This window comes from Ornithorhynchus anatinus, chromosome 1, assembly GCF_004115215.2.
Source record: "Ornithorhynchus anatinus isolate Pmale09 chromosome 1, mOrnAna1.pri.v4, whole genome shotgun sequence".
In the NCBI taxonomy this organism is placed as follows: domain Eukaryota; kingdom Metazoa; phylum Chordata; class Mammalia; order Monotremata; family Ornithorhynchidae; genus Ornithorhynchus; species Ornithorhynchus anatinus.
In genome coordinates, this window is record NC_041728.1 from 64,153,695 (window position 1) to 64,164,828 (window position 11,134).

General features: G+C 49.9%; 1 protein-coding gene across 1 annotated transcript in view; it reads left to right on the forward strand.

Moving 5' to 3' along the window:
• The window catches only part of KIF26A (kinesin family member 26A), a 105,830-nt gene extending 95,457 nt beyond the window's left edge, over positions 1-10,373 (forward strand). Inside the window, exons 14-17 of the mRNA XM_039913715.1 lie at positions 5,801-5,991; positions 6,441-6,461; positions 7,453-7,603; positions 8,948-10,373. Coding sequence (XP_039769649.1) covers positions 5,801-5,991; positions 6,441-6,461; positions 7,453-7,603; positions 8,948-9,111 — 527 coding nt within the window. The 3' untranslated portion in view covers positions 9,112-10,373. The remainder of the gene's footprint in view (positions 1-5,800; positions 5,992-6,440; positions 6,462-7,452; positions 7,604-8,947) is intronic.
• Positions 10,374-11,134: the final 761 nt, after the last annotated feature.

Sequence of the window (11,134 nt, forward strand, 5' to 3'; positions counted from 1 at the left end):
ATAGAGGTGACAAACCTGGGCAGGACCTAGATCCTCACTGAAGCCTCCCACCCTCTCACCCCGCCCCGCTCCCCCTTCCCTAGCGATGCCTAGATCATGGTGCGGTAGAGTTGAAAAAAGGAATCCCTGCTTTGTAAAGCCACCCCTAAAACCATCAGCCTTGGGGAATTTGAAGGCAGCAAAGCACCCATGGGCCGTGCCGTGGTCTTTGCTCTCCAAATAGATAAGGCCTTCTGGGATCTCAGCCCTGATAGCAGGGGCGCTGGGGTTGTGAGCCCCGTTTTCCAGAGGGTGGAAGAGGAGGAGTCCTGGACCAGAGAGGGAAAAGGCAGGCTGTTGTAGCCCCTGTCTCAGTCCTTGCCGGCGTAATTGGGAGAGCCGGGTGGCGGTGGGGAAATCAGAATCAGCACCTCGCTGGAGAGACTTCTTTCCCAGAGGGATCTGTGGCTGTTTTGGTCCCAGAAAGTGTTGCAATGATATTTAAGAAGAAATGGTATTTACAAGGAACTACTTTGTACTGCAGTTCCCTCATCTGTAAAATAAGGATTAAGTACTTGTTCTCCTGCCTCCTTAGATGTGGAAAAGGGACTGTGCCCGGCTTGATTAATCTATCCCAGCCCTTAGTACAGTGCTTGCTACCTAGTAAGCACTTAATCCCACTGATAGTCCTTTATCGCTGAATTATGTCTTTCTTTAATCGTGTTTTCAAAGACCCTGGCAGGCACAGGGTGTGTTCCTACAGGAGTGTAGGAAATGAACCTCAATGCGTTTTTTTGTTAAATAGTGGCCCAGGCAGAGAGACCGATTGTGCCCAAAGTAATAATAATAATAATGTTGGTATTTGTTAAGCGCTTACTATGTGCAGAGCCCTGTTCTAAGCGCTGGGGTAGACACAGGGGAATCAGGTTGTCCCACGTGGGGCTCACAGTCTTAATCCCCATTTTACAGATGAGGGAACTGAGGCCCAGAGAAGTTAAGTGACTCGCCCACAGTCACACAGCTGACAAGTGGCAGAGCTGGTATTCGAACTCATGAGCCCTGACTCCAAAGCCCGTGCTCTTTCCACTGCGCCACGCTGCTTCTCCTATGCCGTGTTTCGAGTGACATAGTAGCTTATTTCGGGGAGAATCCAAGTTTTCCCCACTGAGTATTTAATCATGTCCAAGAGGACCCGTCCTCTGCCTCAAGTTGAAGCAAGGGCATGGAAGTGAAGCTTTCCCTACTGGACCTTGAGGTTGGGTTTTCCCGAGATGTGGATCAAGGGGGAGCATGGCTTGATGATGACTTTGAAGACGCGATGATTCTAGTAGATGGCAGTGGGTTCCCGGAGAGAGAGACTATAGGTGTTTTCTTCCCAAGAAAGTGGTGGCCCGATGTCGGGGTCCCCACCACGCAATCCCAAGCCCAGGGTTGGCTACCAAAATGCTTTTCCCCAGGGGCTAGAATTCCACAACAACCCATCAGTCAATCATTTCATCTGTCAGAAGTCAGTGCTTTCCAAACCCAAAAGTCACGGGGCTTGCTACCCGTCTAAATTATAAATTCGTTGTGGGCAAGGAATGTGTCTATCAACTCTGATGTACTGTGCTCCTCCAATCCCTTAGTCCAGTGGTCCGCACACAGTAAGCGCTCAGTAAATGCCATTGATGATGACGATTGAAGTCATCCTTCTGCCTCCAGAGGGAATCAAAGTCTCTCCAGGGAATCTCCGCTCTCCTGGAGGTCTGGATATTGGGAGAGAGGAGATGGGACCTGTTAACCTTTGCTAGGAGGAAGTTATGGCTAGAGAGCCTGCTCGCTTTTGGGATGGCTGGAGAGGAAGAGGGGGAAGGAGAGTCAGGGAATAAGCCAACGAGGCAGCTCAGTTTACACAGTCAGTCTTGAGTCCATTAGTTGGGAGACCGGATCCTTCAGGATGATCTTCATTCATTCATTCATTCATTCATTCATTCATTCAATTGAATTTATTGAGCTCTTACTGTGTGCAGAGCGCTGTACTGAGTGCTTGGGAGGGTACAATATAACAATAAACAGACTCATTTAGTGTTCGTTTATTCTATGGTATTTGTTAAGCACTTACTATAATAATAACAATGATGATGTTATTTGTTAAGTGCTTACTATGTGTCAAACGCTAAGTGCTGGAATAAGTACAAGTTAATTAGGTCAAACACAGTCCCTGTCCCTCATGGGACTCACAGTCTAAGTGATGTGGTACTAGGATTGATGTGAGTCGTGACTGCAGGAAACAAGGAACGAAGTTAGCCGTGTGTGTCCACCTCAATTTGGCCGGCTCTGAAGTGGTGGGACACATCAAATACACTCTTCCGTAGATTGGAACTCAAGCTTTCAAGACCACCCCCTTAGTTCTTCAACATTGAAACTATGGGTTTGCGGGAGGCTTGCGGAAATCCGTAGTCGGCTTCAAGAGGGAATATGCTTGGGTTAGAAAGGGGAGAGTTGGGGGCTTTGGATGGTCCATCCTTAGTCAAGAAGGTGGGCATCTGGGAGATCAACCAGGGCACGTTAGCTCTAAGCACTGTGGTGACTATGTCGGAGACGGAGTCCTGATGATGATGATGATGGTATTTGTTAAACGTTTACTATGTGCCAAGCTCTGTTCTAAGCATTGTTCTAAGTAGATGTAAGGTAATCAGGTTGTCCCACTTGGGGCTCATAGTCTTAATCCCCATTTTACAGATGTGAGGGATCTGAGGCACAGAGAAGTGAAGTGGCCTGCCCAAGGTCACACAGCAGACAAGCGGCAGAACCAGGATTAGAACCCATGTCCTCTGACTCCCGGGCCCTTGTTCTTTCCACTAAGCCACGCTGCTTGTATGGCCTGGGCTGACCCAGGGGGTAGTGAATCAATTAATCAATCAATCAATGGTATGTATTGAGTACTTATTGTGTGCAGAGCACTGTAGTAAGCACCTGGGAGAGTACAATGCAGCAGAATTGGCAAATACATTCTCTACCCATCAAGAGTTAAAAAAACAGCGTGGCCTAGTGGATACATCACAGGTCTGGGAGTCAAAAGGACCTGAATTTGAATCCCGGCTCCGTCACTTATCTGCTGGGTGACTTTGGGCAAGTCACTTCACTTCTCTGTGCCTCAGTTACCTCATCTGTAAAATGAGGATTAAGACTATGACACTCAAGTGGGACATGGACTGTGTCAACCTGATTCCCTTGCACTAAATACAGTACCTGGGTCATAGTAAGTGCTTAACGAATACCCTATAAAAGGAGTTTACGGTGTAGAATCTTAGGGTGTCCTACTTGCTCTTCGGTGGCTAGGCTGGTCCTGGACCTTCACGCCGGGAAAGAGTCAGGAAGGCAGTGAGGGAAAGTCCTCCATGACCCTGAGCTCAGGAATCGAGTGGGGACCTGGAATACATTTCCAGAATAGCAGGGCTGGAGATGGGCTAGGACCAGATGGCCCCGGTGAGTCCTCCGGCAAGGCAGGGATCTCATCAGGGAATGTCACTCTGGCTCTGCTTTGAGTCATTAAAGTCATCTCTGCCTTCAGAGAATTTCATTACCATTAGGATTCAGGATGCATATATTAAATTTTCCGGGGCATGTTAAGATCAGGCCTGCAGTTCTTCTTCACGAGGGTCATCGCCACCAACTCGGATTCGGTAAGCTTCCCATGGTGTGTGAAGCTTTCCACAACGTTATCCAAGCAGGATAAAAAGGTTCAGCCTCCACCCCAGCCCTCTGTATTTGGAATCAGACAGAAAACCAAGAACGGACCGTGGCTGTGAGAATGACCCAGTGTGGCTTGGTGGAAAGTGCACGGAAGGGACTGAGAGTCAGGAGATCTGGTTTCTAATCCCGGCTCCACCACGGGCTCCACCACTTTGTGACTTTGGGCAAGTCACTTTTTTTTAAAGGTATTTGCTAATCAATCATTCATTCAGTGAATTCAGTCATTCAGTCAAGCAATGGTATTTACTGAATGTTTACTCTGTGCAGAGGACTGTTCTCAGTGCTTGGGAGAGTACAGTGCAAGAGAATTAGTAGACACGCTCCCTGCCCATAATGGGCTTACACTCTAGAGTTTACAGTCTAGTGTACCCTGTATCTACCCCAGCGCTTAGAACAGTGCTCTGCACAAAGTAAGCGCTTAACAAATACCAACATTATCATTATTATTATTAAGTACTTACTATGTGCCAGGCACCGTACTAAGCACTGGGGTAGACCCAAGCTAATCAGGTCGGACACAGTCCCTGTCCCAAGTGGAGCGCACAGTCTTAATCCCCATTTTACAGATAATAATAATGTTGGTATTTGTTAAGCGCTTACTACGTGCAGAGCACCGTTCTAAGCGCTGGGGTAGATGCAGGGTAATCAGGTTGTCCCACGTGAGGCTCACAGTCTTAATCCCCATTTTACAGATGAGGTCACTGAGGCACAGAGAAGTGAAGTGACTTGCCCACAGTCGCACAGCTGACAAATGGCAGAGCCGGGAGTCGAACCCATGACCTCTGACTCCGAAGCCCAGGCTCTTTCCACGGAGCCACGCTGCTTCCAGAGCAGTGAAGTGGCTTGTCCAAGGTCACAAAGCAGACAACTCACCAGGTGCTCCTGACTCCCAGGTCCCTTCTCTACCCACTAGACCATGCTGGTTCTCAAGTTCTCTCTGTCTCAGTTTTCTCCTCTATCAAATGAATAGGCTCCTGAAGATTGAAAAGTCCTTGTGGGCCACGATCATGCTTACTGATTCTGGTGTATTCTAGTCTCCCATGCACTTAGACCGGTCCTCTGCACAGAGTAAACATTCAATAAATACCACCCCTTGATTGATTAAGGATTCAATACCTGCTCTCCCTCCCCCTTAGTCTGTGAGCCCCTTGGGAGGAGCTGCATGGCTTAGTGGAAAGAGCATGGGCCTGGGAGTCAGAGGACCTGGGTTCTAATCCTGGCTCCGCCACTTGTCTGTTGTGTGACCTTAGGTAAGTCACTTTACTTCTGTGGGCCTCAGTTACCTCATCTAAATAACGGAGATTAAGACTATGAGCCTTGTGTGGGATAAAGACTCTGTCTAACCCAATTATCTTGTATTTACCCCAGTCCTTAGTACAGTGCCATGCACATAGTAAGCATTAAAGAAAAATATCATTAAAGAGGGAGAGGCAGGGACTGTGTCTGATACGGCTGTATCTAACCCAGACCATTGCACAGTACTTGGCACATGCTCAATCCCTGGTATTTACTGAGCACTTACTGAGTGCTGAGCAGCGTTCTAAACACTTGGGAAAGAACAGTTCAGGGGAGTTGGTAGGTGCAGTCCTTGCCCTTGAGGAGCTTACAATCTTCATGGAGAGACAGACATTAAAATAAATTATGGGTAGGGGAAATTGTAGAGTAAACGGACATGTAGGTAAGTGCTGTATGGCTGGAGCGCTTAGCAAGTACCACACTAAAGGCATGTGCTCCGAGATGAGCAGGTACGCTGGACTAAACTGTCAATCTCTGAATGCCTGAAGACAGTAGAACCAGGAGCCAAATACCTCCCCTAACCCCCTTCCCGATCCTACTCCAATCCAATCCCAATCCCAACCCAAACCCTCCAATTAACCCTGATCCAAGCCCAAGACCAGCTCTGCCCCCTCCCTAGGTTTGACTCTGTCCCGCATTTTACCTTCGCTCCTCCCCCGGTGGGTCCCGTTGAGTTGCCAACTCCCACTCAGATGATCCCCAGAGGGCAGTTTCCGGAGGGCCCGAAAAAAATCCCTGTCCTGCCCGCCGCAGGATGAAGTGACGTGAAACTCTGATCGTGTCGTTCAAGGTCTCCAGAGGAGAAGGCTGATCCCCGCCCCCTTGCCCGATGCGGCCACCTTGGGGAGGAAACCGAGCCTCACCGGCCAGTGGGTGGACCTACCCCCCCTGCCAGGGACTCTGAAGGAGCCATTTGAGATCAAGGTCTATGAGATTGATGACGTGGAACGCTTACAACGGCACAGACAGGACGAGCCTGAGGTCAGAGCCTGTTTGACAACAATTTCAGACCGTTCACCTGACTCCACCCTCCGGCCCCGTGGGTTCTTGGGAAATCGATCGCAATTAAAGCGCCGTTGTTATTAATTTTACAATCGCATATGTCGGGGAGTGCCCTTAGCGGAGAGAAGGAAAATAATTAGTGTCCACAATTAATCGGGTTGAGCGTGACGGATGGCGGGAGCAGAGAATGTCAATGCGTCCATTATGAACGGACAACACCATGCTGGCCGGCTCTGTCCAACTTTATGTCATTTCTCCCCGGCGGAGGATCCATAACTCTTGACGTTATGGGGTCGGGTATTCCGGCTAGAATTTCATTAGCGGTGCAGAGTTGGGGGTGGGGGAAATGATCAAGCCCCCCTTCTGTTTGGATGAAGACTGTGCCTTCTTCTAACGGAGCGTCTCCTGTCCCTTTCCCTACCCTCTAGCCCTTCCAGGATGTCGAGAAGGTAAGCCTGCATCCCTTCCCTTTCCTGGTTGGGGGTGGTTCGTGGACTCTTGGCAGGAGTTAAGGCCTAGGGGAAATGTTGCAGACGGGAGGAGAGTTGAGGCGGGCTCGGGGATGGTCAGAGACGGTCCCAAGGTTCCACCTGGTCAAGAGCGGTGGCAAGAGGTACCCACAGGTTTTTCCAGGAGCAGCGCCCTCACCTCACCCCTCTGGCTGTGATATGGCCGGCTCAGTCCAGCATCCCTGCTCACAGGGAGCCGGAGGGCGCTCTGCCCCGCTAGGGAGTAGTCTTTGGTAGAATCACTGGTGGGGAGCATGGCAAGCGGGGCCCAGAGACATCTCTGAGTCTAATGTGTGTGTGTGTTGCGGGGGGAAGGTCATTGTCCAGAAAATCTCCCTGTGATAAATTGAACACAGATGACCTTTAACCTTCCTTCAAGGTCAAGAATACAGGTGTGCCACGGCTTTATGAAAACCACCAGCCCCCAGGAATTATCTATCCCCCGATCTGCACCCCTGTTCCCTTCCTCCCAGCTCCTTCTTCCACCTCCCTTCTTCCTGGGTTAAGTGACAGGGTTGTCTGCCTACCCTCACCTTCCCAACACACACACGCACGCACGCACACTAAGAGTCCCCCCATCCCCAGTCCCAGCCCCAAGGTCCACCCAGAAACACTAAGAGAAGAGGAAGGAGAGATAGAGTAGAGCCATAGGTCTGCTGCCTGATTTCTTTTTGGGTCCCGGCCCCATGGGCTAGAGGGGTTTTCCCTGCTGATCCGGGAAATCGAGGCTTCCCGTTCCTTGAGCCAACCTCCTCCTGGGTTAGCTAGTTTTCCAACAGGTCATGAGGACTGAGCATGCTAGAGCCACGTCAGCCGGAGCTCTGCAGTCTAACAGAATGACAGGGATGAGGGGGAAGAGCAAATTCACTTGGGCTGCCCGGTTTCGTCCTGGGCCTGGGCCTCTAAAGCCAACCTCTGTGCCGTTCCTCAGGGCCTGATGTACTTCAACACGAAGCTGAAATTGCTGGAGAGGCGGCAGCAGAAGATCCGGGAAGTGAAAGCCAAGCACGACGTCCTCAAGGAGGAGCTCGAGGAGACCAAGGGCCGGCTGATGATCGACCCCAACAAGTGGAAGAAGGAGTGTGAGTGTCTCTGACGCCCCGTCCTGCCCCTTGCCAATTCTGGCTAGGCCAAGGATGGGATGTGGAGGACAATGGGAGCCCACTCCCAGAAAGATGCAGCTCTAGCCGCCCGATTGGCCAGGAACCCCTGGCCCGGAAGCGGCTCCCTAACTCTTCCCACCCTCGTGGCCAGCGTGTGTGAGTGGGAGAGTCTCAAAATTGGGGAGTGGGAAAGGGACTTGGTTATCCCCACTGGGCAGGCTCCACTCCCGCCAGAGGAGAAGCCTAAGGATCCCGCGAAACTACGCGGGCTGAATTTCTGCTAGTAGCGGGCACGCTTTACCACCAACTCCTCTTCTGCGAGAATCAAGGAGTGGGTAGTCCTGGGAGGGGTGCTGAGGGCCAGAATCAGGACCTACCCTCCCAACACCTGGGGCCCACTCAGGGGTTGGGAGTGAGACCGAAGCCTCCGCTGAGCACCCCGATTCTTTCAAAGCCGTGGGGCCAAAACTAGGGTGCAGGTGCTAGTCTGGGCCTCTGCATTCGCCCTGGAAATTGGGAGCACCCCGCAGTACAAAGCTTGGAAGGTCCTGGGGTCATGCGCCCCACCCTCCCTCCCCCAGGGGTTCTTGCCAGTGGGAGGGATGGGTGATTATCCAAATACCTCCCTCCCAATCAATCCACCCATCCATCAGTAGTACGTATTGAGCACCTCTTTTGCGTATACCACTGCATTAAGCACTTGGAAAGAGCCCAGGCCTGTGAGCCAGAGGATCTGGATTTTAATCCTGGCTCTGCCACTTACTGGCTGTGTGACATTGGGCAGGTCTTGTAACTTCTCTGTGCCTCATTGCCCTCATCTGTGAAATGGCGATTCAATACCTGTTCTCCCTCCTACTTAGGCTGCGAGCCCTGTGTGGGACAGGGACTGTATCTGACCTAATAATGTTTCATCTACTTCCGCACTTAGTACAGTGCTGGGCATTTTGTTAACACTTAACAAATACCGCAATTATTATTATTATTATTTTATTATCATTATTAGCTCCTGTCCAGGCAAGCAGGCTCCAGGCAAGCAGTGTGGCCTAGTGGAAAGAGCATGGGCCTGGAAGTCAGAGGACGGGTTATAATCCCGGCTCTGCCTCGCGTTTGATGTGTGACCTTGGGCGAGTCATTTAACTTTGCTGTGCCTCGGTTATCTCGTCTATTAAATGGGGATTAAAAATGGGAGTCCCATGTGGGACAGGACTGTGTCTGATCTGATTACCTTGTGCTTGGCACACAGTAAGCGCTTACCAAATGCCACAGTTATTATTATCAATCATTCGTACTAATAATTAACTCTTGTCCCGGCATTCTTCTCAGTCGAGGTGGACCCCGACCTGGATAAGGAGTCTCAAGAGTACCTGGAGGCGCTGGAGCTCGTGACGGAGGAGCTGGAGCAGTGCGTGAACTTGTGCAAGTCCCACGTCATGATCGTCACTTGCTTTGACATTGGTGTGGTGGACGCCCAGGAGGTGGAAGTCTGAGGATGGTTGGGATGCGGGACAGGGGAAGGGGCGGGATGTCCCGTAGCCCCGGTGTTTCTGTGAAGAGGAGGAAGAGGAGGAGGAGGTGCAACAGGGGAAGGCTGGATGTGAAGTTGGGAGAGAAATGAGGTGGGAACGATGGGGCGGGAGGGAGGCGTTGGAGGACTGGGAGGTCGGGAATGTTTCTCAGTGGACGTGGGTGACCAGTGGGCTGAGCAGCGGGTTGGGGATGGGGACGGGTGAGCTACGTCGGACAGAAGGACACCGGGAATCTGAGAACAGACGGGGACATTGAAACAGCCGCAATCAAAGTGCCTTTTAAGAAGCATTCGATTTTAAAGAATTTTCCTTTTGTATTTGGTGCTAGAATTAAAGCCAGCAGACCGTCAAATGTATTCCTATGAACTATTTTCTACTGTATAGTGTATTTATGACTATATGTAAAAACATTGTAGCGAGAGCAATAACTAAATTATGTTTTCATACCTGAACTTGCCTTCTTGTTTCATAGGAAAGCTGTTTTATGTAGCAGAACTAAAATTGTATTATAACTGTTGTCTTTGGTTAGGAGTGGAGATATTTTTATGGACATTTTATCTACTGAGAAGGTGTTTTATGAACTTTCAGTCCGATTGCTGTTCCGCCCGGTTTTTTATATTCTTCCTTTTCCAGACCAAAATAAAGATTGCTTTTCTGGGTTTTGATAGAGATGGCTACAAACTGTTCTCCTCCTTGGTTTAGGGACCCTCATTCACCACAAGCCTAGTATTTCTGATGTTTAGGCCTGAACTTCCTTCAGCTGTGAGAATCAATGTTCAAATTTTGTACCAAAATCACTGAGTAAAGACAGGGGCTGCCGGTCGGGGAAAGGAGAGAAGAGAATTTTGCAAACGTTTCGTGACTTGCATATTTTTCTAAGGTTTTCACAGCCATGGCGGGATTTGCATTAAAAACTCTGTGGCTAAAATAGTCGATCTCTTTGCGGTTTTTCTAAGGAAGACAGACCCTCAGGATTCCACTTGGACATGCTGCATGAGAGTTGTGTTTTTTGAAGGCGGGGGCAGCCTGGCGGAGTCTCCCCGCTGATACATTGTTGCCAAACAGATCCTTCTGTGACATTGAGTAGGAGATGGACAAGCATATACCAAATCATATTTTCTGATCGTCTCGCTTTATATGGTTTTTCTGAAACCTTTGTATAAATGTGTATTATAAAGGCTTGCTCCAGCTTTTACCTGTGAATAAAAGATTCATCTATTGTTGGCCGTTGTTCTCCTGTGGCTCAGTGGGACGGGGGGATGAGGATGAGGAGAAGGAGGAAGAGGCCTCCAGAGTACCATGTCGGTGAAGGGAGCTCCAGTCTGGTCGGGTGGCCGCGGATGTCAGCGGAATGGATAAGGGACCAGAGGTGAGATCTCTCCATCCAATGACCTTGTCCAACCTGGCTCCCATACCTCCAACCCCTCCAGACCGGGCTTTTTTGAACCCACCGGTTCCCCTGCGTTGTGTTTCTTTTATTGGTGTGCTTCATCTGAGCCTGGGCCACGATATTCTGGGCCCCAGGGCTGGTGGGGAGGGAAGGCAGAAACAAGGTGGACCAGAGTGATAGTTAGCCTGAACCTTGGTGGGCTAGTCTGGACCCAGTATGACCTCATCCCCACCAATCCAGTGAATGCATGTATATATCATGTGGGTATATGTTTGTGTATGATTAAATGTGTGTGTATGAAGACACTGCTGATGGTGAGATTTTATCACTGTGCCTGAGTCTGGATGAGCAATCAATCAGTGATATTTATTGAGCACTTAAGAATAATAATAGCATTTAAGTGCTTATTATCTGCCAAGCACTGTCAGCTGTGTGACTGTGGGCAAGTCACTTAACTTCTCTGGGCCTCAGTTACCTCATCTGTAAAATGGGGATTAAGACTGTGAGCCCCATGTGGGACAACCTGATTCCCCTGTGTCTACCTCAACGCTTAGAACAGTGCTCTGCACATAGTAAGCGCTTAACTAATACCAA